The sequence below is a fragment of the Hemitrygon akajei genome, unplaced genomic scaffold (genome assembly GCF_048418815.1).
Source record: "Hemitrygon akajei unplaced genomic scaffold, sHemAka1.3 Scf000049, whole genome shotgun sequence".
Lineage (NCBI taxonomy): Eukaryota > Metazoa > Chordata > Chondrichthyes > Myliobatiformes > Dasyatidae > Hemitrygon > Hemitrygon akajei.
The window spans coordinates 2,268,205-2,293,710 of record NW_027331935.1 but is presented as its reverse complement, the minus strand read 5'-3'; the positions used below and the strand labels follow the sequence as shown (position 1 = coordinate 2,293,710).

At 44.1% G+C, this 25,506-nt stretch overlaps 1 protein-coding gene across 1 annotated transcript; it reads right to left on the bottom strand.

Annotated features, from left to right (window-relative positions):
• Positions 1-2,845: 2,845 nt before the first annotated feature.
• On the bottom strand, positions 2,846-20,031 carry LOC140721029 (NACHT, LRR and PYD domains-containing protein 3-like). The gene is made up of 6 exons (XM_073035905.1): positions 19,864-20,031; positions 19,704-19,769; positions 6,806-8,543; positions 4,024-4,110; positions 3,700-3,867; positions 2,846-3,533 (listed from the first exon to the last, which is right to left on the bottom strand). Exons 1-6 carry the CDS (start codon positions 19,967-19,969, stop codon positions 3,446-3,448), a joined length of 2,253 nt encoding a protein of 750 aa, XP_072892006.1. The 5' UTR covers positions 19,970-20,031; the 3' UTR covers positions 2,846-3,445.
• Positions 20,032-25,506: the final 5,475 nt, after the last annotated feature.

Genomic DNA, 25,506 nt, shown 5'->3' with positions numbered 1-25,506 from the left:
ATCCCAAAGCACCTTCGCATTCAAGAAAGGTCTGCAGCGATTGTATCTCATGAGCAGATTGATCCCAGCTGGACTTCACATCAGCAGACACGAATTTCTATTCATGCGCAATTGAAGGAATCCTTCTATTCTGTATCTCTGTATGGTAGGGAAACTGCTCCACTGGAAGAGGCGGGTTCCCTAGCAATGAGACAATATTAGCATAACCCATAAAGAACATATGGAAAGACCGGTGCCGAGTAACGGCCAGCAATATCAAGAGGGAACCCCCCCCCCCCACCTTGCTTATCGACTTCTGTCCCACTCACAACAGGGAGGAGGGCAACCGTCATTCAGCTCTCGACCACTAGACTCAAAAAGAACTACTTCCACAAACAGCCACGCTGAGCAATACTTCCACCCAATAACCCACACCACCAGACACTTCCTGCTAACTAGATTATTTCCTTTATGTGTACGAAAATGTGCAGAACTGCCGTGCCCAGTGTCACGTAATGCACATACAATCAGCCAGATAGACTGTGCCTATCCCCCAGGTATCAGAAGGAAGGATCTGAAAAGATTGCAGAGACAGTAGTATTGATCTTCCAATTGTCACTAGATTCTGGGGGTGCAACGGAAATTCCAACAGGAGCTCCAAAGACTTCATCCCTGGGAGAGGAAGGGCAACTTAATGGAGTGGATGTACAAGTTGATAGTGTGGTTAAGAAGGAATATGGTCTCTTTGTCTTTATTCGACGGTGCATTGAGTTTAAAAGCCAGGAAGTTATGTTGCAGCTTTATAAAACTCCAGTGAGGACGCTCCAGGATTTATGCATATGCATTCTTCGTTGTCCCATTAGAGAAAGGATGTTCAGGCTTTGCAGAGGAGGTTTGCCAGAGGAGTCTGTAAAACAGAGCATGTGTTATAGCGAGGTTGGAGAGATCCCGGTTGTTTTCTCCTCAGTGGTGGACGCTGAGAGAAGCTGTGATTGAGGTTTATAAGATTATGACAGGTATAGGCAGAATAGACAGGGAATATCTGTTTCATAGGTTTGACATTTGTAATGGTAGAGGGTATACATTTCAGGTATGATAGGGTAATTACAAGGAAGATGTGAGTGGTAGTTTTTTATCCAGTGCAGTATGTGCCTGGGATGATGGTGCCAGAAGGTACATTATGGACTGTTAAGAAATATTAAAATACGCTCCTAAATTCAGAGTAACTGGAGGAAAACAAGGGAAAAGTGAGAGGTAGGTTTCATCTTTCCAGAGGGTGATGGGTGCCTGGAATTCACTGCCGAGGGTAGTGGTTTGGACAGGTGCATTAGGGAATTTAAGGGACAAAGATATGCCCGGCGATGTTTATAAGTTGGGGTGTTATAAACTGGATTTTTAGTGGCAGGGTGGAGATACATTTCTACCAAATGAGTTGTAAGGCATTCCTTCTTTTCACCGTTCTTGGGCAAGACTTGGCGCCTGGTTAGCTCTGCCACCCTCTGCAAGGGTTACATGAATCCATAGGAATAGGAGGTGGATTGTCATATGAGCAGCTGGTACATAGAGCAAGTCCTGGATATGCGTCCACTGACACCATGCAAACAATCACTGCAGAATATTGATGATGTTTAGAGTCATCTGTCTTGTAAATACGCTACCCAAAAGGCCGCAATGGCAAGCCAATTCTGCAGAAGATTTGCCAGGAGCATTTAGGGTTGAAGACCATAATGGCCCAGGTCATAAGGGAACATAAGGCAGAATTCGTCCAACATTTTGAGAGAGAGAAAATAAAGCCAAATATATCAGAGTAAACGGAATTACAGAGGCATGATAGAGGAACTACCAAAGTAAAATGGAAGGAGACACAAGGGGGAATGATGGCAGAACAGCAATGATTGGTGCTTCGCAGGGCAATTCAGAGGGCGCAGGATAGATACGTCCCAGTGATGAAGACATATTCTAAATGGAGGATGTGGCAACTGTGTAAGACAAACGAGGCCAAAGACAACATAAAACAAAAGTCAGGGTACATAACATCGCAAAATAATTAGTGTAAAGTTAGAGGAATGGACACCAACAGAAAGAGATCAAAGAAATCCATAAGGTGTGAAATGATTATATATCAAGGCAAGAAAGCTAATAATATAAAAGATTATGTAAAAAGTATTCTCAGAGATTTTAAAAAAGAGTAATGAGTAGCAGAAGTGGATATCACACCCTGCAAAAATGACGCTGAAGAGGTGGCTTGGTGCTGGGCAGGGTGTGTTGGTGGCGATTCAAAGAAATATCGGACGAACTTAACTAGTTATTTTTCATCGGTTTTCAATGCGGAGGAAACCAGCAGGATGTCAGAAGAAGTGAGTGTATTTACAAATACGAAGGAGAAGGGGAGCGAAACTGGTGGTGGTGAGGATACAGGTGAAAAGGTTGGAGATTGTGATGAGATCAGTGAAGCAGGGACAGGTCGAGGGGGTGCTGGGAAGTTAGAAGGTAGGGGAAGTGGCAAGGAGACTGCGAGGGTAGCAGGGTGGGAGAAGCTAAGAGAGCTGGGAGCGTGGGCAAGAAGAATTGCTAGGGTGCATTTGGAATAGCAAGGGGCAATGAGAATGCATGGAGGGAACAACGAACAGGTGGGGTGTTGAGGATAGCGTGGGTGGGGGAGACAACTTGTACGAGGCAAGGGTGGGGTGGGAGTGAAGGGAGCATGGGGGAGTTCGAGCGAGGACAGCTCCTGGAGTGTGTTTTGGATGAACGTCGTGTCTTAAGTAAGGACCACTGTTGCAGTGCACGGGGTGATGGGGCAATATTAACCCCAGATTAATATTCACTGATTCTCTTCAAATACAACTCAAGTTCAACACCAAGACAAGGCGTTACAATGATTTATTAATTTCATCTATGCAAATGAAAATTAAACAAAGTGTGAGCTGCTGACGTGCAGGAATAAATAAGCCGCTCGTCGATTCACTCAGCCACACACAACGAAATGACCGACAACAACATGTGACAGGTTAAATAACCAGTCCCGTTTCTCACCGTCACTCTGCGTCAGTGGGCCGATGATGATAAAATCCCACTTCAGTGGTGTCCGAGATCTAGGGTCACCACTGAGTGCTTTGTGAATTTAACACCATTATATCAGCCAGATTGCAGAATATATTATTCTCCGCAAAGTGAGCAAAATAATTCTCTCACAGAATACTAACACTGCGGGACACTGAAGTCTCAGAATGAACTCCGTGTGGGTCTCTTCCTGTCTGTGTAATTCCCCAGGGTCACCAAAATCCGGACAAATGGCGGAAGCATCACCGCTGGAGATGCGCGTAATCAAGTGACTGAGAACCCCTCCGATATCAACATGTACTCGGCTAGAGATGGTATCCGGTGAATTAAACCTGGAGCGCGGCCATCAAGCACCAATATGGCCGTTAAAGGTGATGGCTGGAATATTCACACTTTCAGAAGTTCACACAATCACTGTCAGCCCGGATCTGCGTTCCTGCAGAGACCACAGTTCCTTCTCCCCGGTCCGACTGAACTGATTCTCCACCAGCCTGAAACAGATGGACGAATGAAGAGGAAATAACTAGATTACACAGCAGTGTCAGTTACTGGGGAGCGAGGTTAATGTTTCAACAGCACTCACACACAAATATCACCAGAAATCCCGTGGATCCGGTGATATTTTATTATAGTGAACATTATAGACAATAAGCTCACCTGATCCGCTCCAGACTCGGCTGGATCAGTATGTAGCGGCAGAGAGCGGGGACAGATCCGTCTGTCAACGAGTTTAATGCCACGTCCAGGTGCTTCAGTGATCGGTTTGTACTGAGAGCAGAGACGAGATCTTTGGCACCGGAATCTGTGAGACCGATGTTGTAAAGCCTGAAAATACGAGACAGTCAGAGTGCAGGACACAGTAGAGACAGGAGACAGTACCAATTGCCAGTGTTTATTAGTAACACAATTACTGATCACATTAATGTTCAGTGTCAGACACCCAGTGACTGTAAACACATTCTCCCACAGTCTGGTACTTACCACAGTTTCTGTATTTTACACTCTGGGTTCCTCAGAGCTGCAGACACTATATTCACTCCTGAATCTCGCAGAGAATTCTCCCCAAGCCTAGAAACAGATTTGATGAACAAAGTTGTACAAACAGTGGCACTGAGAAGATTACCTGCACCTGGATATTTCAGGACTCATTAAACCAGAGTCCCCGTCACTGTTAATGTCCCTCACCGGCCAGCTTCGGTGCTTTAATGGATGAACAGTAATTTAGTCAGTCGGTATAAGCCTATAAACTCCCCTACGCTAAAATACTATCTTTCTACTGCGTTCCCTTCATCCTTTCGAATCTCTCTTCATAATCTCCCTTATTTGAGAGGGTCAAAAGGGGCAGTGGTTCAGCATTTGAAAATGTACATGGGCGATGCAGAAGAGACCCCCAACCAAGGGAACAAGGATAGGAAGAGAAATCCCTACAGGAGGAAGGGGACAGGGAAGAGAGATCCCACACCAGGAAGAGGGATAGGGAAGAGAAATCTTCAAGAAGGCAGGAGATGGAGATGAAACGGGAGGATGGGTGGTTGAGATGGGAGTTTGAACAGGAACAAGGAGAATGCTGAAGAGATCCCACAGGAAGTTCGGGAATGGGAGACAGAGATTCCTACAGGATGGGAATGAAGAACGCAGAAAGGATGTAAAATGATGGGGAAGAGAAATACATGAGGAAGGGTGAGGTAAGAGAGACCCGACAGGAGGATGGAGGATGGGGAAAGGAGATCTCACATGATGAAGCGGGAATGGGAAAGTAGTTCGTTCAGAGGACGGGGATCAGGGTAAGAGAGATTCCAAAGGATGAGAGGGTACATGGAAGAGGTCTGGCAAGAGCAATGGGGAATACGGAAAAGAGATCCCACAGGAAGAAGTTTCTGGGAAGAGATATCCAACAAAATGAAGAGGAATGTAGTTTGGAAAAAAGAAATTACATAGGAGGAAAGATGAAATATAGGAAATATTCACCAGGAAAAATCTGAAAGGCTTATGTCGGAGAGAGATCCCACAAGAGAAATGTAAATGGGGAAGACAGATCCCAACTAAAGGGGATGGACAATTAAGATCCCAAATGAGGATGGGGATATGGAAAATAGATCTCATAGGAGGACTGGGAAAATGGAAGTGAGATTCGACAGAGGATAGGGAACAGAGATCCCATTAGGAAGAAGGGGTAGGGAACAAATGGATGCTGCAGGAAATAGGAAAAAGATACCGCAGAAACAAGGGGGAATAGGGAACAGATAATACACAGGATGTAACACACACACAATGCTGGTGGAACACACTAGGCCAGGCAGCATCTATAGGAAGAAGCACTGTCGACTTTTTGTGCCGAGACCCTTCGTCAGGACTCAGGATGTTACACAGGATGTTGCAGGATAGAAAATATAGATCCTACAAGATGAACAGAGATGGGGAAGAGAGATTGCTATTGGACGAAAGGGGAAGTGGAAGACCGATCTGACAGAAGGATGGGGATTAACAACAGATTCCCTAGAGAATCGGGGATGGGGAAGTGATATCCCAAAGGAGCACAGACGATGGGGAAGAGATCATCTAAAGGAGCTTTTTGGAAGGTGTAAGGAGGTCACACACGATGCAAAGGGACTGGAAACAGAGATCCTACATAGTCAAGTGGGTAAATGGATTTAACATCTGGCAGGGTGAAGGAAGAATGTGGAATAGAGATCCCATAGAGAGAAGGTCAATGGGGAAGAGAGTTCCCACAAACAAATGTGTAGAGTGGGTAGATAACATCATTGAGCAGAAAGGGGCTAGGGAAAACAGATCCCACCTCGTAAGGGGAATGGAGAGGAGCGATCTCCACAAGAGGAAGGTGGATGGGAAGAGAGATACCCACAGTAGTAATGGCTAAGTTAGACTAATTCAACTGTAGGAAGGGAGCTGGGAACAGTGATCCAACTAGAGGAAAAGGGACGTGGGAAAAGACATTTCACCGGCGAATGAGTCAGTGGACTAGAGGGCCCTACAGGAGGAAAGAGATGAAGAAATATGATCACACGAGAGGTGTAATGTGGAGGTTGATCACATGGAAGAGTTGGCCTGAGGCCCACAGTGGGGAGAGGAGATAACGACATGGGGGCCAGACGTAGTGATGGAGATAGGAAGGGGATTGAAGATGAGAGAGTCCATAGAAGTAAGGGGGAATGGGGGAAGAGAGATTCTTCAGAAGGAGGTTGTATGCAGTGCAGAGAGCCCACAAGAGCAATGAGGAGGTAGTGGCATAGGGGAAGAGAAAACCAACAGAAGGAAGGGAGATATGGGGATAGTGGTCTCTGCAGGAAGAATGGCACAGGGGGAGAAGGGTGAGTATAAACTGAGTGATTTCTCTCTCTTTTGCTCGGGCAATCTGCTGACCACTTGCCTGTCATCGGAAAGTGGATGAGAAGCTCCGACCCACGTGCTGCAGTCAGTGTCGATCTGGATGTCAGTAATAGTAAGAAATTATTTTGTCACTGGGTATATCACAGAGAGTGAGAAACATGGCTATTCTTGTGATATACTACCATTAAGATAATGGCCATTGTTTACTGATCTGACAAAGTTTCCAAAACCCTTCACAAGGAACAGCAAACCTCCCCAACCCTACCTTCAATGCTAGGGGAATGACTGACTCTTCCTTTAGTAACATTTCACAATTCTGCACAATCTGCTTCACTGGTTTAACGCAATTTCCTTTACATTGAAGCAACACAATGGAACAGTTTGACAGTTCAGAGTGAAAGATAAATCAAGTTACCCCAACTCCAGGCATTTGTGCAGCCCAGGTCCCAGACGCTGGAGTCCTTCACACTGTATGTAGCAGCGAGAGATGTCAAGGTGCTTTATTGTATCACAGATATTGATGAGATGAGATAGTACAGTGCAATCAATCGGGGTCAGTCGCATTCCACTGAATGAGATTTTTTGCACTGCTCCCACTGCTGCCTGAGCCAGCCCACAATTGTGAGACTCAAACAGGTAGTACAATGTGTTCAGGAGGCTCTTTTTACCAGCTTCACTCCATGTGTTTCCACTCTGGCGTTTAACCTCCTCCTTCACCCAGTCAATCACCCGGCAGGTTGTTTGATGAGGAAATGGACCCAGAAACTCCTCCAGGCCCCGAGCTGTCATTGGGGAGGAGAGACCAGCAACAAAACGGAGGAACACCTCGAATCGCCCATCTGTCGTGTTGTGGGCTTCAGTGAGGAATTTCAAGATATCCCCGGGATGTGGATTCAGGAATTGTGCGACTGCAGCTACAAACTCTTGGATGGTGAGGTGTGGGAATGTGTACACCACACACCGGGCAGAATCCTCTCTCTCCAAAAGCTCCATCAGGAACCCAGACAGGAACTGGGAAGGCTGCAGATTGCAGTTGATCAAATCTCCATCTGTAAACACAATCTTCCTCTCAGACACTCCTCTGAAGGCCATCTCACCAACCTTGAGTAACACATCACTGGGGTTCTCAACCTCACAGCTGTGGTTTTTCAGAATGTTGTAAATATAGTAGGAGTACAGTTGGGTGATGGTCTTGGGAACTCGCTGCGGGTCCCTGACTCTTTGTGTGAAGAAGGGACCCAGTGTCAGAGCGAGGATCCAGCAGTAGGAGGGGTTGTAGCTCATGGTGTACAGGATGTCATTCTCCTCCACATGTTTGAAAACAGCTGCCGCCACCGTCTGATTTTTAAAATGTTTGATGAAATATTCCTTACGCTCCTCACCAACAAATCCCAGAATTTCAGCCCAGACATTGATCTCTGCCTTTTCCAATAAATTTAACGCAGTGGGGCGGGTGGTCACCAGCACTGAACACCCTGGGAGCAGCTTGCCCTGGATTAAATTGTACACAATGTCAGACACTTCACACCACCACTCGGGATCTGGGCACTGGTGCTTGGGTTCTGTGTCTCTCCGACTGTCAGCAAAATCGATTCTGTGTTTGAATTCATCCAAACCATCGAATATAAACAGCAATCCCTCTGGGGTTTTCCAGACCTCTCCTAGGGTATTCCCAAAGTAGGGATACTGATCCAAAATCAGTTCCCTCAGGTTTGTTCTACAGTTAATGGAGTTTAATTCCCTGAACTTAAAACGGAAGACAAACTGGAATTGTTGGTATATTTTCCCCATGGCCCAGTCATAAACAATCTTTTGCACCATTGTTGTTTTTCCAATCCCCGGGACTCCGGCCACTGCTGCGGAACTCCCAGACTTGGATTTAGTCCGGGAAAAACTGCTCTGGAATAACTGATCAGTCCGCATTTTTTCCAGCTCTCCGCGGAGGTGTTTATCTCTCCACTCTTCATGGTCTCTGCCTCTTGCCAGCAACTCATGTTCCACCAGTCTCCGATCTCGAACAGTAGAAATGACCGTGAGCTCAGCGTATCGATCAACCAGCTGGAAAACCTTCACCTTCTCCCTCATCAGGATCGTGCTCACTCTCAGTGTTTCAGTTTGTGCCCGCAGACTTTCCTTGTGTTTCCGTTGTAAATCTTCCATGGGAACAGAGAACATAGTAAAAACATTAAATGGCTGAAATGACAACGAAATTTATGACTGAATTTCGAAATTTACTGTTTGAGATTACATGAGTTAATCCAATGCTTTCATGATATTCAGACAGGAAGTAAAATTCTTTTCATACACCTGAATTGACAACAATGGATGTTCCAGAAAACATCCGATCCTTATATTCTGGTACCAATAACGTGAAGGTGATTATCCCCCTGCTATCGTGTTAAAACCTGACTTCACTTTTGTGGAAATTTTCACAACTACATTTAACTATATTTTAAAATATTGTTTGCATCATTAATAGATGATGTTACTGTTGTTGCGGTGTGGAAATATAAAGGAAAGGACCACTGTGCATCTTGGCAAAACTACACACTGGGGATTCACAAGCGTCCACTGCTCTTGCATCAAAACAGCAGCAGAAAATGTGTGAAATACTCAAGTCAGACACCATCTTTAATGAGAATCACAGAGAAGTTTCAGATCGATAACCCATTGAAATGATGTAGGAAAATTGATAGTTTTCAGTTGCAGGAATGATGAATGGGAACCTCCGTGAAAGGGAGAGGCCACAAGTGTCTGGGTGATGTACATTGTGCTTCTGAGAGAGGGTGGTGGTGTCTTGGGAACTGCTACTGATCAGTCTGGCAGCAGTGCTGTGGCGTGATGACTTATTGATAACAAAAATCAGGAATTTGGTTATTATCACAAGTGCTGAAGTACAATGGAAAAATTTTCGGCTTGATGTCCATATCGATTGTTTGTTCGCAACAGTACACTGAGGTCCTACAGGGAAAAACAGAACAGAATCGTTCAGGGAAACAGTGTTGCAGTTGCCGAGAGAATACAGTGCAGGCAGAAAATAAGGTGTAAGACCAAAGGTTAATTGGCAAGTCAGCTTCAAATAAAATCACCTCCTAAACTGTGGAATTGAATATCTAAAACTACAGTATCGTGCAGAGGTCTGCAGCACAGATATATAACTAGGGTGAGACATTTTCATGTAATGTGTAAGGGTACAGACACAGTTGTCACTTTTAACCACCAGCAGAAAACGTTTTCCAATCCAAGCAGATTTCTGATTTCTGTATGCCAACTGTGTTGCAATAGCTACATTTATGAAGCAAGTTGTTCTTGTTGTTTTCCAGTAATATTATATCCAGATGGTCATTATGGATTCTCCTATCTGACATAATAGAACAGTTGCAGTATAATTTGTGGTTCTCTAACTCTAAAAGTGGACCAGACTTGTATTTATGGAAAGGTATAGTCTAAAACTGAGTTTCTATTGATAAATCAAGATGTTGGTGAATGATATTTACAATTGATTGCACCTATGTAAGTGATCAGATTGATTGACTTAAACTGCTGCAGGATCCTGAAATGTGTTGGATTGATTCTGGTTTCCTTTGGAATTTTCTGCGTTTATCACCCTGAATGTGTCAGTCTTTAATGATATATTTAGGATAATTTTTCACTGACTGCTGTGTCTGTTAGTCCTCATCCTGTCCAAGGTACATTATGTAAGTAAGCATCAGTATACAACCTTGAGATTCACCCCTCCTTACAGGCAGCCACAAATGAAAGAAACGCAAAAGAGCCAATCAAGAACCCATTAAGACTGACAAACAAATCACATAAGCAATTTAAAACAAGCAAATCAATTCAAAGCAGAAATCCTTGAACGAGGGTCCAACAGTAGATTCTCAGTTCAATGCAGAGTAGTGCAAACATGTGGAGTGGTAAGCTGAAGCTGCTGGTCCCTCGCCACAGGCCCCAACCTTCTGACCTTCACAATCTGACCCAGCGCTTAAGTCGTCATCTATACTTTGGGTTCAGTCTCTTCTGGGGCATTTACTTCAAATTCTGAATTCGGCCCAGCGATCGGATCATTACCTAAACATCAGACTCTGTCATTTCGGTGCAGTCTGGGGCCTGCCACCCAGCTCTTCGACACTGCCGAGCACTCAAATTCACCAAACCTCGGGACTTTCTTCACTTGCGGAGACAGGCCTGCCACCTCAGCTATGCTATATCGAATTGCTTCCAAGACCAAAGGGAAATTACAGCTAAAGCTCAGCAGATTTTCTCAAGCCTTGAAGGAAATTCTATGGAAAGATTTCACTTTATCGCAGTATGATCCATTTGATTTGCTTGTTGTAATCCCAAACGCTTGTGTTTTATGTTGTTGTTTGTCCTTCGGAGTCGAAGACGACCACAACTTCTGTCAGGTGGTGGGTTTGTGACTGTGGGTCAGTAGGTGACTGGTGAGGCCAATCCGGGACCTGAAAGCTCACCCACATGTGGGACATGAGGGTAGGTGCTGCAGTGGAAGTGGAGGTAGCTCGAGCCTTGCGCGCAGCGCGTTTCCTCTGAGCCTCTGCGGTGCGTCTGATTTCTGCTGCATACGCTCCTTTAGTGGTCCTGCTCCACCAGGTTGGGCGGTCCAGAGCAAGCGATTCCCAGCTACAGGGATTGATGTTGAGGCCTTTGAGGCAGTCTTTGAAACGTTTCTTCTGCCCTCCAACTGAGCGCTTGCCCTGGCTCAGCTCTCCATACAGCAGCTATTTTGGTAGTCGACTGTCAGACATCTGGCTTGGGCTTTCTGTAGGAGGGTGTAGACGCTGTGGATGCTAGCCCACTCCAGGATCTCTGTGTCTGGGACTTTGTCCTGCCATCGTACGTGGAGAAGGTCCTGGAGCGGTTGTGCTTTATAGTAATTGATTGGCAGTATGTATCCTGATTATGATATTGATTTTATTGTTTAATATTTTATGCGCTCTATTACACCTTTTTTTCTGAATCAGAATCAGGTTTAATATCACTGCAATATGTCATGAAATGTCTTGTTATGTGGCAGTAGTATATTGCATTCCATAATAACAGTAAATTAGGGAAAATATAAATATAGTATATATATGTGCATATTATCTATATATGATAGTATACACACACTATTCAATTTAACTTTAAATAAAATTATATTAAATTACATTAAATTTAAATTTGATAAGTCAGGCAAAAAGAGGCAGAAATTAGTGAGGAAGTGTTCAAGGGCTTTATACATGTTCATTAATCTGAGGGCAGAGCGGAAGAGGCTGTTCCCTGATAGTAGTAATGAGAAGAGTGCATGCCCTGGATGCTGGAGTTTCTTAATGACAGATGCTGTGTTTACAACATTCAGAGGCTTATGTCGATCCTGTTGAGTGCACCCACAGTCCTAATAGAAGACGGTGGTGCAGCAGTTTGAATGTTCTCCACAGTACATCTGTAGAAGTTGGCCAGTGTCTTTACTGACATACCAAGTCTCTGCAAACTTCCAACGAAATATAACTGCTGTGATGCCTTATTTGTAACTGGATTGTTATGTGGGCCTAGAAGATGACACCCAATAAATCAACAATTGCTAACCCATTCCACTTCTGATCCTTCTATGAGTACAGGTGTCTTACTTTCTCTGAAGTCTACAATCAGGTTTTGGTCTTCCTGGTGTTGAATGCATGGTTGTTGTTGTGACATTTGTCAACTAGATGACAATTCTCACATTCTCCTCATCCTTTGAAATACTACCAGCAATAGTTGAGTCATCAGCAAATTCATTGATGGCATTTGAGCTGTGCCAAGAAATGCAGTCAAGTTGTAGACAGAGTAGCGCAGCAGGTTAAGTACACATCCCAGAGATTCTCCAGTGTTTATTATCAGTGTGGCAGAGGTGTTATTTTCATTCTTCACAGACTGGTCTAACAGTGAGGAAGTCAGGGATCCAGTTGCAGAAGGACGGAACGAGGGCTGGATATAATCTTCCTCCAAGTTAGATTTAGTTACATCATCTAGGATCATTTGTTCCTTAAATCTTAACCTTACATCATCCTTTCTGATCTTGGGACGTGTATCGTGAAGGATAATTAGTTGCAAGATTCATGATGTTACAATTTTCTATATGGACTATATACAAGTACATAGAACATTGAGCGGTGCAGCACAGAACTGACATGATGTTGTGCTGAAACAGCTCAAAGGCAAATGAAGAAAAAACACCCCAACACTAATCCCGCCTACCTATGCAACGTCTATATCTCCACCTCCCGCACATACACGTGCCTGTCTAAATTTTTCTGAAAAGCTTCTAGTATTTGCCTCTACCACACCAGGCAGCCACCACTCTTTGGTTAAAAAAAAAACCCTCATCACCTTTGAACCTACCCACTCACCTTCAATGCATACCCTCTGCTATTAGACACTTCAACCCTGAGGAACAGGCACACTCGCCCATTCTATTCATGGCCCTGATAATCTTATAAAACTCTATCAGATATCCCGTCAAACTCCACACTGCTCTAGAGAAAACAACACAAGTTTATTCAGATTCTTATGATAGCACATGCCCTCTAAACCAGCCGGCATCTTGGCAAACCTGTTCTGCACCCTTTCCAAAGCCTTAACATCCTTCTCATGGTGGGGTGACCAGAACCATGCAATGCTCCAGATGTGGCCCAACCAGTTTCATAAATTTGCAACAGAACTTTGACTTTTGAACTCAATGCCTCTATTAATAAACTGCAAGCATTCCATAAGCCTTCCTAACCACTGTTTTGACCTCTGTACTTTCAAGGAAGTATGAATGTAAATCCCAAGATCTCTCTGCTCTATTGTCTCCTTGCATTTGCCCTATCAAGGTGCATCACCTCTCATTTACCTGGCTTAATTCCATCTGCCATTCCTGATTAGTAGGAGCATCAAAGTTTACTGGGAGAAAACAGGAAAGTGGGGTTGAGAGGAATTGCGAAGCAAATTCGATGAGCCAAATGGCCTCATTCTGCTTCCAGGTTTCATGGGTTAGACTGCATCTGCAGTACTGTATTCATTCAAAATCATTCAATTGTTGTTAAGATTGGAGTTGGCGCAGAATAGGTTCTCCAAGACAATGCCTGGATTGGAGATAATGTGCTACATGGAGAGGGTTGCGAACCTAGACTTGTTTAATATGGTGGCTGAACAGAGTTCAGATTCTCGCGGCTCTGGAGATGAGTGGATTTGCGGTCGGTGTCACTGCCTCATGTGTATTGGGAGTACACGGAAGATCAAATGAAGCGTTCTGGGTGCTGGCTGTGTGTCCAGAAATCAGAGCTCTTTGGACACACAGCTCGGAATAAACGAAACAACAGATTTTTCAAATATAAATCAGTAAGTTGTTTTGTTATGTCTCCCCACTCCGCTGTGAAACGGGGACACCTCTATTTTTTACTTGACTTACCCGGCACAAGTCGGGGCAGCTGGATCTCTGGCACTGAGTCTGGTTCTGCAGTGCAGAAGGGAGGGTGGAAGAAGAGGAGAGTGGTAGTGATAGGGGACTCCATAGTTAGAGGTACAGACATGAGGTTCCGTGGTCGTGACAGAGACTCCCGTGTGGCTAGTTGCCTCCCGGGTGCCAGGGTCAGGGATGTCTCTGATTGCGTGCACAGCATTCTGAAGTGGGAGGGTGAGCAACCAGATGTCATAGTACACATCGCTACCAATGACGTAGGAAGAAAGAGTGAGGAGGTCCTGCAGAATTATAGAGAGATTGGTAGGGATGTAAAAAACTGGACTTCAAGGGTGGTAATCTCAGGATTGCCATCTGTGCCATGTGCCAGTGAGGGTAAGAATAGGATGCCCTGGTGGATGAACACGTGGCTGAGGAACTGGTGTAGGTGACTGAGATTTAACTGAGAAACAACACCTTATATACCGGCTGGGTAGCCTCCAACCTGATGGCATGAACAGTGACTTCTCTAATTTCCGTTAATGCCCCTCCTCCCCTTCTTACCCCATCCCTGACATATTTAGTTGTGTTTTTCTCTCTCTCTGCCCATCACTCTGCCTGTTCTCCATCTCCATCTGGTGATTCCCCCCCCCCCCCCACTTCTTTCTCCCTAGGCCTCCCGTCCCATGATCCTTTCCCTTCTCCAGCTCTGTATCCCTTTTGCCAATCACCTTTCCGGCTCTCAGCTTCACCCCACCCCCTCGAGTCTTCTCTTATCATTTCGCATTTTCCCCTCCCCCTGCTACTTTCAAATCTCTTACTATCTTTCCTTTCAGTTAGTCCTGATGAAGGGTCTCGGCCTGAAACTTTGGCAGTGCTTCTCCTTATAGATGCTGCCTGGCCTGCTGTGTTCCACCAGCATTTTGTGTGTGTTGTGGTGTAGGTGGCAGGGTTTCAGATGTCAGGATCATTGGGACCTCTTCTGGGGCGTGGGACCTGTACAAGAGAGATGGGTTACACCTGAACTACAGGGGAACCAATATCCTTGCAGGGAGGTTTGTTAGTGCTATTGGGGAGGGTTTGCAGGGGGATGGGAACCAGAGTGACAAAGCAGATAGTGGAGCAGGGGTGAAAATAAATTATGTTAAAAGTTCATGCAAAGTCAGAAATAGAAGGATTGTGTGTGGTGGCAATAATCTAAGATGTGTCTAATTCAATGCAAGGTAAAGGATAATCCTAAGAGCTTCTACAGGTATATTTATTTATTTATTTATTTATTTGCTTCTGTATTTACTAAGGAAACTGGCATGCAGTCAATGGAAATAAGGCAAACAAGTAGTGAGGTCATGGAAGTTATACAGATTGAAGAGGAGGTGCTTGCTATCTTGAATCCCCAGGACCTGACAGGGTATTCCTTCGCAACTTGAAGGTAACTAGTTTTGAAATTGCAGGGGCCCTGGCAGATATATTGAAAATGTCGGTATCTATGGGTGAGGTACCAGAGGATTGGAGATAGCTCATGTTGTTCTGTTGTTTAAAAACAGCTCTAAAATTAATCCAGGAAATTATAGACCAGTAAATTTGACGTCAGTAGTAGGTAAATTATTGGAAGGAGTACTAAGAGATAAGATCTACAAGTATTTGGATAGACAGGGAATTATTAGGGAGCGTCAACATGGCTTTGTGCATGGTAGGTCATGTTAACCAATCTATTAGATTTTTTCGAGGAGGTTACCTGGAAAGTGGATGAAGGGAAGGTAGTGGATGTTGTCTACACGGACTTCAGTAAGGCCTGTGACAAGTTCCTGCATGGGAGGTTAGTTAGAAAGATTCAGTTTCTAGGTATACATGTTGAGGTAGTAAATTGGATTAGACATTGGCTCAATGGGAGAAGCCAGAGAGTGGTAGTGGAGGATTGCTACTCTGAGTGGAGGCCTGTGACTAGTGGTGTGCCACAGGGATTAGTGCTGGGTCCATTGTTATTTGTCATCTATATCAATGATCTGGATGATAATGTGGTAAATTGGATCAGCAAATTTGCTGATGATATAAAGATTGGAGGTATACTGGACAGTGAGGAAGGTTTTCAAAGCTTGCAGAGGGATTTGTATCAGCTGGAAAAATGGGCTGACAAATGGCAGATGGAGTTTAATACAGACAAAGTGAGGTATTGCACTTCGGAAGGTCAATCCAAGGTAGAACATTCAAGGTAAATGGTAGGACAATGAGGAGTACAGTAGAACAGAGAAATCTGGGAATACAGATACATAATCCTCTAAAAGTGGTGTCAAAGGTAGATAGGCTCGTAAAGAGAGCTTTTGGTACATTGGCCTTTATAAATCAAAGTACTGAGTATAAGAGTTGGAATGTTATGGTGAGGTTGTATAAAACATTGTTAAGACTGAATTTGGAATATTGTGTGCAGTTTTGTTCACCAAATTACAGAAAGGACATTAATAAGGTTGAAAGAGTGCAGAGAAGGTTTACAAGGATGTTGCTGGGACTTGAGAAACTGAGTTACAGAGAAAGGTTGAATAGGTTAGGACTTTATTCCCTGGAGCGTAGAAGAATGAGGGGAGATTTGATAGAGGTATATAAAATTATGATGGGTATAGACAGAGTGAATGCAAGCAGGCTTTCTCCACTGAGGCTCGGGAAGAAAAAAAACCAGAAGACATGGCTTTAGTGTGAAGGGGGAAAAGTTTAAAGGGAAATTAGCGGGGGGAATTCTTCACACAGAGAGTGGTTGGAGTGTGGAATGTCCTGCCAGATGAAGTGGTAAATGCGGACTCACTTTTAACATTTAAGAAAAACATGGACAGGTACATGGATGGGAAGTGTATGGAGGGATATGGCCCAGGTGCAGGTCAGTGGGACTAGGCAGAAAAGTGGTTCAGCACAGCCAAGAAGGGCCGAAGTGCCTGTTTCTGTGCTGTAATGTTCTATGGTTCTACCTTATTAAGGAGAGAGAGCTTGTGATATGTCAAATTACCGGGTGAATGAGTATAACCATATAACAATTAAAGCACGGAAACAGGCCATCTTGTTCCTTCTAGTCTGTGCTGATGCTTACACTCACCTAGACCCAGTGGCCCGCATTCAACCCATAACCCTCCATGCCTTTCCTGTCCATATACCTATCCAATTTTACTTTAAATGACAATACCAAACCTGCCTTTACCACTTCTACTGGAAGCTCATTCCACACAGCTACCACTCTGAGTAAAGAAATTCTCCCTCGTGCTACCCTTAAACTTTTGCCCCTTAAATCTCAAATCATCTCCACTTGTTTGAATCTCCCCTACTCTCAATGGTAAAAGCCTATTCACGTCAACTTGATCTATCCCGCTCATTATTTTAAATACCTCTATCAAGTCCCCCCTCAACCTACTACATTCCAAAGAATAAAGACCTAACTTGTTCAGTCTTTCCCTGTAACTAAGGTGCTGAAACCTAGGTAACATTCTAGTAAATCTTCTCTGTACTCTCTCTATTTTGTTGACATCTTTCCTATAATTCGGTGACCAGAACTGTACACAATACTCCAAATTCGGCCTTACCAATGCCTTGTACAATTTTAACATTACATCCCAACTCCTATACTCAATGCTCTGATTTATAAAGGCCAGCATAGCAAAAGCTTTCTTCACCATCCTATCCACATGAGATTCCACCTTCAGGGAACTATGCACCATTATTCCTAGATCACTCTGTTCTACTGCATTCTTCAATGCCCTACCATTTACGATGTATGTCCTGTTTAGATTATTCCTATCAAAATGTAGCACCTCACATTTATCAGCATTAAACTCCATCAGCCATTGTTCAGCCCACTCTCTAACTGGCCAAAATCTCTGTGCAAGCTTTGAAAACCTACTTCATTATCCACAATGTCACCTACCTTAGTATCATCTGCATACTTACTAATCCAATTTACCACCCCATCATCCAGATCATTAATGTATATGACAAACAACATTGGACCCAGTACAGATACCTGAGGAACACCATTAGTCACCGGCCTCCAACCTGACAAATGGTTATCCACCATTAATCTCTGGCATCTCCCATCCAGCCACTGTTGACTCCATTTCACTACTTCAATATTAATACCTTACGATTGAACCTTCCTAACTAACCTTCCGAGTAGTCTTTAGGTTACTGCAAGTCTGTGTCTTTCTTGATGTTTTGCTACACACTTGAGTGCTCAGTGAAGGGAAAAATAATTTTAGGATCTATATTTATATATTTCTCTGAAATTAAATGTACCTATTAAAATCTATTGATAGAGGAGTACAAGTTTGAGAGGGGCAACGGTAGAGTACAGAGCCATTATTTTTAAAAACTCGGAAATGAAGTGTCTATTACCAGGGGACATTTAATTAAGGTGAGATGGGGACAATTAAAGAATGTCTGGGTAGTTTTTCTACCCCACCCCCACCCCATAAGAGTCCTGGGTGCCTGGAATGTACTACCTGGGTGGTGATTGAGATAAATATGACAGACATGTTCAAAATGCTCTTAGATAAACAGACTAATGCACAGGAAATGCAAAGGTATAGTTAATAATATAAAAAGATTTTCCCCAATACTATAAAGAGGAAAAGAGAAGAAAGAATGGATAAGAGATACATTTTCACTTAGGCTCAAGGCTGAAGATTGAAAAGAAGCAATGCCTAACAGCAGCTTCTTTTTCTGAGTGGTACTGCGACCAAACAGCGAGTGGGATGCAAATGGAATTGAGCATCCTAAGCTTTAATTTGCAGGTTGAGTCTGTGGTGAAGAAAGGGGAATGTAATGTTAGCATTTATTTCAGAGGACTGCAATATAAAACCAATATACTATTGAGGCTTTGCAATGCACTCATGAGGCCCCACTTGGAACACAGAGTGCAATTTTGGGTCCCTTATCCAAGAGAACATGCGCTGACATTGCAGAGGGTTCAAAGGAGATCTTCGAAAATGATTCCACTATTGAAGAGCTTCTGTCCATCTGCTAACTGCAGTTCAGAAGAATGGTAGTGGGGGGAAGGTCCTCATTGAAACCTATCCAAAGTTCGAATGTTGAACCTTGATAGAGTGGATGTGGAATGTGTTTCCTATGGTGGGGGCGGGGTGTTAGTATCTAAGACCGGAGGACACATCCTCAGAATTGAGGGATGTTCATTTAGAGTACAAATGAAGAGGAATCTCTTTCGTCAGAGAGTGGCGAATCACGAATCTATGTAATAATTTCCTCAAGCAGATGTGCAGTCCAACAGATTGGGTATATTTAAGGCAGAGGATGGTGGATACTTGAATAGTTATGGCATGAAGGGATCAGGAATGGAAGTCAAGAGATTGTAGTTGGGAGGGTAATGGATAAGCCAAGCTAAATTTGCGGAGCTGAATCGATGGTCCAAATGGCCCAATTCTACTCCTATATCTAATGCTGTCATACACGCCCATTGGAAAATGATGCTGGAGAGATAGAACTGGGAAATGGCGGACGAACTCAATAAGTATTTTGATTCGGTCTTCACCGTGGAAGTTTCCAGCAATATGTCAGAATGTCAAGAGTGTTTGGGGGCAGAGGCCAGTACAGTGAAGATGCTTTGCAGGATAAAAGATTAGAAGGTAGAAAAATTGCCTGGACTGGTTAATAGTGTATCAGGAACCTCCCTGAAGTGTTTGGTGATTCCTAGTGCGTTAGCGCTAGGATTGAAGTAGAACCAACAGCTGGAATAGTCAAAAACTACATTGTAGGATATTCCGGCTGCAACAAGATATTCTCTGAATTGTAAAATAAATCCAGGGATCAGCAAATGATTCATGGTGAATGTTGATCCCCAGGCTTTGCCAAGCCACAGTTTAACTAGACCAGAGACGTGGTTTGAACTGTGCATTTCATCACTCACCTATCAGTTGAGTCGGTAACTCCGATAACCCTTGGGCGATATTCATGTATTCCTGTGGATCAGGGCCTGTTTAAATTAAAAGAAACATTCATGAAACAGCTGTTATACTGAGAACTGTTTATTTCAATGTGACCATGTTCATTGTGCATTTTTAACGTACCGAACTCCTGTATTTCTTTCAGAATTCTGTCCAATTTTGGTAACTCAGTCCTCCATGTCACAAAGGATTCCCACATCGCCCTCCGGGCCTGGAATCCTTTGCCCATCACCAAATTGAGGAAGAGTGTGGAACTCTCTGCCCGGTTTCCCTTCTCTGTCAGTTCAGTGACTTTCTGTAAAATGGAAACAATGAACAATATGTGTAGCAGACAGAAATACATGGATAATGTGATGGAAAAGTATCCCAGTAGATTCAGAACAGGTGCTGTCACTGGGCTTCCAGCTCAGCCTCTCAGTAAATCTTGAGTTTCTGTCATTAACAGAGCAAGAGTAACCGAAGAAATTTTATATCAATATTGAGCAAGATTAAGGCTTTACTAATACTCTACAGTATGATTATTTGCCATGTTTGGGATACGTTAGACCTGTCTCTCACAATTTTCTCCTTCATTGTTTACTGTCAAACAAGCCAGCAGCAAGTGACGGCTCTAATGACGGGAGCATCAAACAGGTAGATTTAACAATCACACGTTCATGTCAACTTTTATTGATTTATTCAGTAACAATGAACAATTCAGGAATTTATATTTGACACGTTGGATATTTTCTTTTAGCAAAACAACTGTTAATACAAAGTTGCTTACCACATTTCTAGTGATGGGTTTAGAGAATTGCAGGTTATCACAGAAACAAAACAGCGTATGCAGCACTTTGTTGTTTAAGAAAAACCAGAACAAAGTCAAAGAACTCATGTGATTACACATTGGACCAGCCTCTTAAAGTGAACCCGATCTCAATGGCGGTGGTTGTGAATAATGTACATTTCCACCACTCAAATTGCCCTGCACAGCCCCACCCCCACCCCCACCCCAAATTCACTAAAAGCGGCTTCGCGAGCCTGTTCGAGGCCTGGCCGACTCAGGTCCATTGTTCCTTGGATGGAGGAACAGCAAAGGTCTCTGGCTCATCCAAAGGTGTTCACATGCTCATGTTCATGTTGTGATGGCAGGGGTATGGTAGTGGAATCCTCCAAATGTTGGTGGGCCAGTTTAAGCTGATCTACCGAAATGCATTCAGGTTTATCCCTCGTTATCTGTAACAACAGTCTATTTCTTCTCTTCTGAAAGGCGGAGCGGGCCGACGTAAGGGGACCTACGGGAATGTTACTGTGCATCACATGAAAACCAACGAGGTGGAACGTGGGTCGAACAGAACCCAAGAGTGCAGTAGGCCATGATGGGAGGTAAGAATAGGTGAAAAGGAATCGAGGAAGGCAGAATGCTGTTGAGAGGCTGACTCTGCAGTTGTGGCATCAGGAAAAATAATCACTGGACACTCATATCGGCCACAGACAACAGCAGATACTTCTTTGGAGCTAACCTGAGCCCCAGCAGGACCCATGCGAGATGATCATACCAGATTCATTGGTCATGGAGGCCCTCAGAGCAGACTTTATGGAGCATGAAACCAGGATCATTAGTCATGGGTCTGCTGGTGATACCCTGTGGTGTGAAGTAGCCTGACGCCAAGGTTCTGGGCCATTGTAGCGCAGAGGTCTGATATAAATTGGGGACCATGATCAAAGGAAATATCAGGTGTGGTGCAAACCAGAGCAACCTGGATGCTGATGAATGCCTGATGTCTGCGGCCGATGTCAATGCCAGAAAGATGACCTCTGACAACCTGGTGATACAGTCCATCCAACGTTATAAGGAATTATGTGAAAATGCCAGGTGGGGTCAAGAAGGCCAGCCAGGCCCACATTGACAAGGTCGAACTGTTTCTCATGGGACCACAAAGTTGCCAATGGCCCTGCACATGACAGGTAATTTTTCTGTGTTGTCACTCCATACAGATTGCACTGCGATCACGCACATCCTTTCTCAGGCCGTGCCACACAAACGTTAGTGCAACCAGTTTCTGTGAGGCCTTCCAACGCCGATGTGACAATCCATGTATGGATTCAAAAACAGTGCGCCTCCAGTTTGCGGGCACGATGGAGCGAGATCGACCGGTTGAGACATTGCACAGGAGAGGAACACCAGCTTCTCTAAACTTAACATCAGTCAAACGCAGGCCCGTGATTTTTGTTCAGTAAGCCTGGACCTCTGGATCAGTAATTTGTTCAGCTACCTTGCCGGCATCATCAGCACCTATCTGTAGAGCTTCAATGGCTGCCCGTGAGATGCACTCAGCCATGGCATTATTTTCCTCCGTTGTGAACTCTGATATATCGGCCATTTGGCGCTGCTGCACAACAAGGATCTGATATTTTTGCCATCGCATCATGAGGGGTTTGTGGTTAATGAGCCCTCTGAATTGACAGCCCTCCAGAAGAAAATGACAATGGCGGACAGCGAGATAGAGAAGCTCATGCTGCCATACTGTACTCCCCTTCTGTGGTTGGGGAGTGGGAGGAGGGATTGAGATGCCGGGTGAAGCCTCCAACCAACTGATCGTGCACAGCAACCATGCGATAGTTGAAGCGCCAGCAGTAATGGCTGTAGGTGTGTTAAGAAGTAGTTGAGCCAGGAGGGACATGGTGGAAACAAATTGTTTGGTATCACCTAAAGCTCTGATCATGCCCGCTGAAATGGAGGGGGGTGGCGATGAAGCAAAGAGCGAGGAAGTTGATTGGTGAAAGAGACAGAAAACCGAGGAAGAAAGCAAAGGGGAGCAGCACCAGAGGGAGGCAATGGACGAGAAAGGAGATAACATGTGAGAGGGACAAGGAGATGGAAATGGTGAAGGGGTGGGGAGTCTTTACTGGCAGTTTGAGAAATCTATGTTCATGCCATCAGATCGGAAGCTACCCAAACAGAATACAAGGTGTTGTTCCAGTCTAAGTGTGGCCTAATCCCGACAGTGGAGGAGGCCATGGATGGACATATTGGAATGGGCAGTGAAATTCAGATATGTAGCTGATTTTTTCTGGCACTCGGAAGTTTCAGAGAATTATTTGTGCGGGATGCAGAGGCTAGTGGGTAGTAGGTGTGATCCCAGGTAGAGTGGCGGCAGGATGGGACAAGCCAGATGTGCATGAAATGGAAGAGATGCGATTGATGGTGGAAGGAGGGAAAAAGGAAGACATCTCCTTCATTCTAAAACTTCTGTAGAGTTATTAGTAGTGTGGGATGGTGAAAAATCCATCATAGCCCCTACTTTTGATGGGAGGAATTGCGCACTTTCTGCAGAGATACAATGGCTGAGAGTCAGTGGTTCAATGAAAGAGTCAACCCAAATTGGCATTCATCAAGATTAATAATCAACTCTTGTTGGCTTAATGGCTCAGAAAGTATACCAAGAAGAGATATGTGTTTGGACTCGGATGCAATGTTGATGACCATGTAAATATGAAGAAAGTCTAAGACTTTTAAAGCCATCTGCCGTTGGAAAGTTGGTGATGCATTTTGCAGGGCAAACATCATACACAGAAACTCAAGAGTCCAAAAGTGGTTATCAGAGCCTTTGTTCCTCAAAGCACATGGGAACTTAATGGTAAACCCTAAACCAACTTTGGGGAAAAAAACAAGACTTTCTGGATAAAGTCCATGTAGACAACATCCACTGCCTTGCCTTCATCCACTTCCTGGTAACTTACTAAAAAAAAATGATAAGATCACAACAAAGCCTTTCTGTCCATCCTTAATCAGAACAGGTCCATCCAAATACCCATCTATCCTCAGAATACATCCAATAATTTCCCCACAACTCATGTCAGAATTATCAGACTATAATTTCCTGCTTTCTGTTTAGAGCTTTCCTTTTAAGCAGTGGAACAACCCAGGTTACTCACCAATCCTCTGCTACCTCTCACATCACTTAGGAAGTTTTAAATATCTCAGCTCGGGCCCATGCAATTTCTGGGCTCCCGTATGGTATGAGGGAACACCTGGTCAGGCCCAGGGGATTTATCTACCCTGATTTGCCTCTGGGCCACAAACACCTCCTTTGCTGTAATCAGTAAAGGGTCCATGAAGTTGCTGCCACTTCTATAGATGGTGTCTGTCTCCTGAGTAACTACAGATGAAAATTATCCATTTAAGATAAGTCCCAAGCCTTTTGGCTCCACACATGAATCACTATTATATTGTTCCAGTGGGCCCATTTTGTCCTTGGATTCCTTTTGCCCTTAACATACCCGTAGAATCCCTTTGGAATCTCATTAACATTGTCTGCTCGAACAACTTCAGACCTTTTTAGTCTTCCTGTTTTGTTTATCAAGGGTTCTCTTACATGTTCCTACTTGCTTATACCTGCTATGCACCTCCTTTTTTCTCTTAACCAGGGCCTCAATACATCTTGAAAACCAAGATTCCTCACACTTAGCTTTCCCTTTTATTCTGACAGGCACATACAAGCTTTGTGCTCTCGAAGTTTCATTCTTGAATGCTGCTGACTTTCCAAGTACACCTTTGCCAGAGAACAACCTGCCCCAACCTGACAGATCATGTCTAATCATCAAAATTGTCATTTCCCCAATATAGAATCAAATACCGTGGACCAAACTCATCTCTTTGCATATTTGTTTTGAAACTAATAGCTCAGTGATCACTGCATGCAACGTGTTCCTATACACAAACTTCTGTCACTTATCCTGTCTCCTTCCCTAATAGCTCATCCAGTATCTTGTGCAATCCTTCTTCAATATATTGATGAAATAAACTTCACCAAACACACTTGACAAACTGTAGACCATCTAGTCATTTTACAGTATGGGATTCCCAGACAATACGTACAAAGTTAAAATCAACTGCCATAGCAGCCTTATGCCTTTTGCAGTAGTCTGTGATCTCTCTACAACTGTAAATCCCTCAGACTGTTGGATGGTCTGTATTATGGACTCATTAACATGTTCATAGCCACCTTATTTCTCAGTTCCACCCATAACACCTCACTCGTCAAGCTCTCCAGTCTGTCCTGATAGAGTACTGTCGTGAAATTGTCCCTGACTAGTAACACCACTCTTCTTCCTTTAATCCCTCCTGTTCTGTTACGTCTAAACAACAGAACCCCAGAATACTGAGCGGTCAGTCCTGCCCCTCCTGCACCCAAATCTCAGTAATGTGTCCAATGTCATAATTCCAGGTGTTATTCCATGTCTTGTGCTCATCCTCTTTTCCTACAATACTTCTCGCATTGAAATGTATGCAGCTCAGGAAAGGAGTCACACTAGAACTGACCTATTGATTCCTGAATTTGTCTGAGGTCTGGCCCCATAACCCCTTTACTAACAGTTTGATCACTCTGCTCCCACTCCCCAGCAAGTCTAGATTAAACCCCACCGTACAGCATAACGTACTCACTCAGAAATGATTCCTCCTCCAGTCCAGCTGCAAACCGTCCCTTCGGTTCAGGTTCCACTTTCCGTGGAAGCGAACCCAATGATCAAAAAATCTTATGCCTTCCCTCCAACATCAACACCTTGGCCACATATTGAAATGTGTAATCTTCCGACAGTAGTTCCAGCCTCACCAGCATGTCCAATGGCTAGCAGACCTGAGATCACAATCCTGGAGGGGTTGAGTTCAAATCCCTGAATTCTCTATCTAGAATATCATCACTCGTTATATCCATGTCAATCATACCTACATGGATCACGGCCTTCTACTTAAGAATGCTGAGGACTCAATGAAGATGTCCC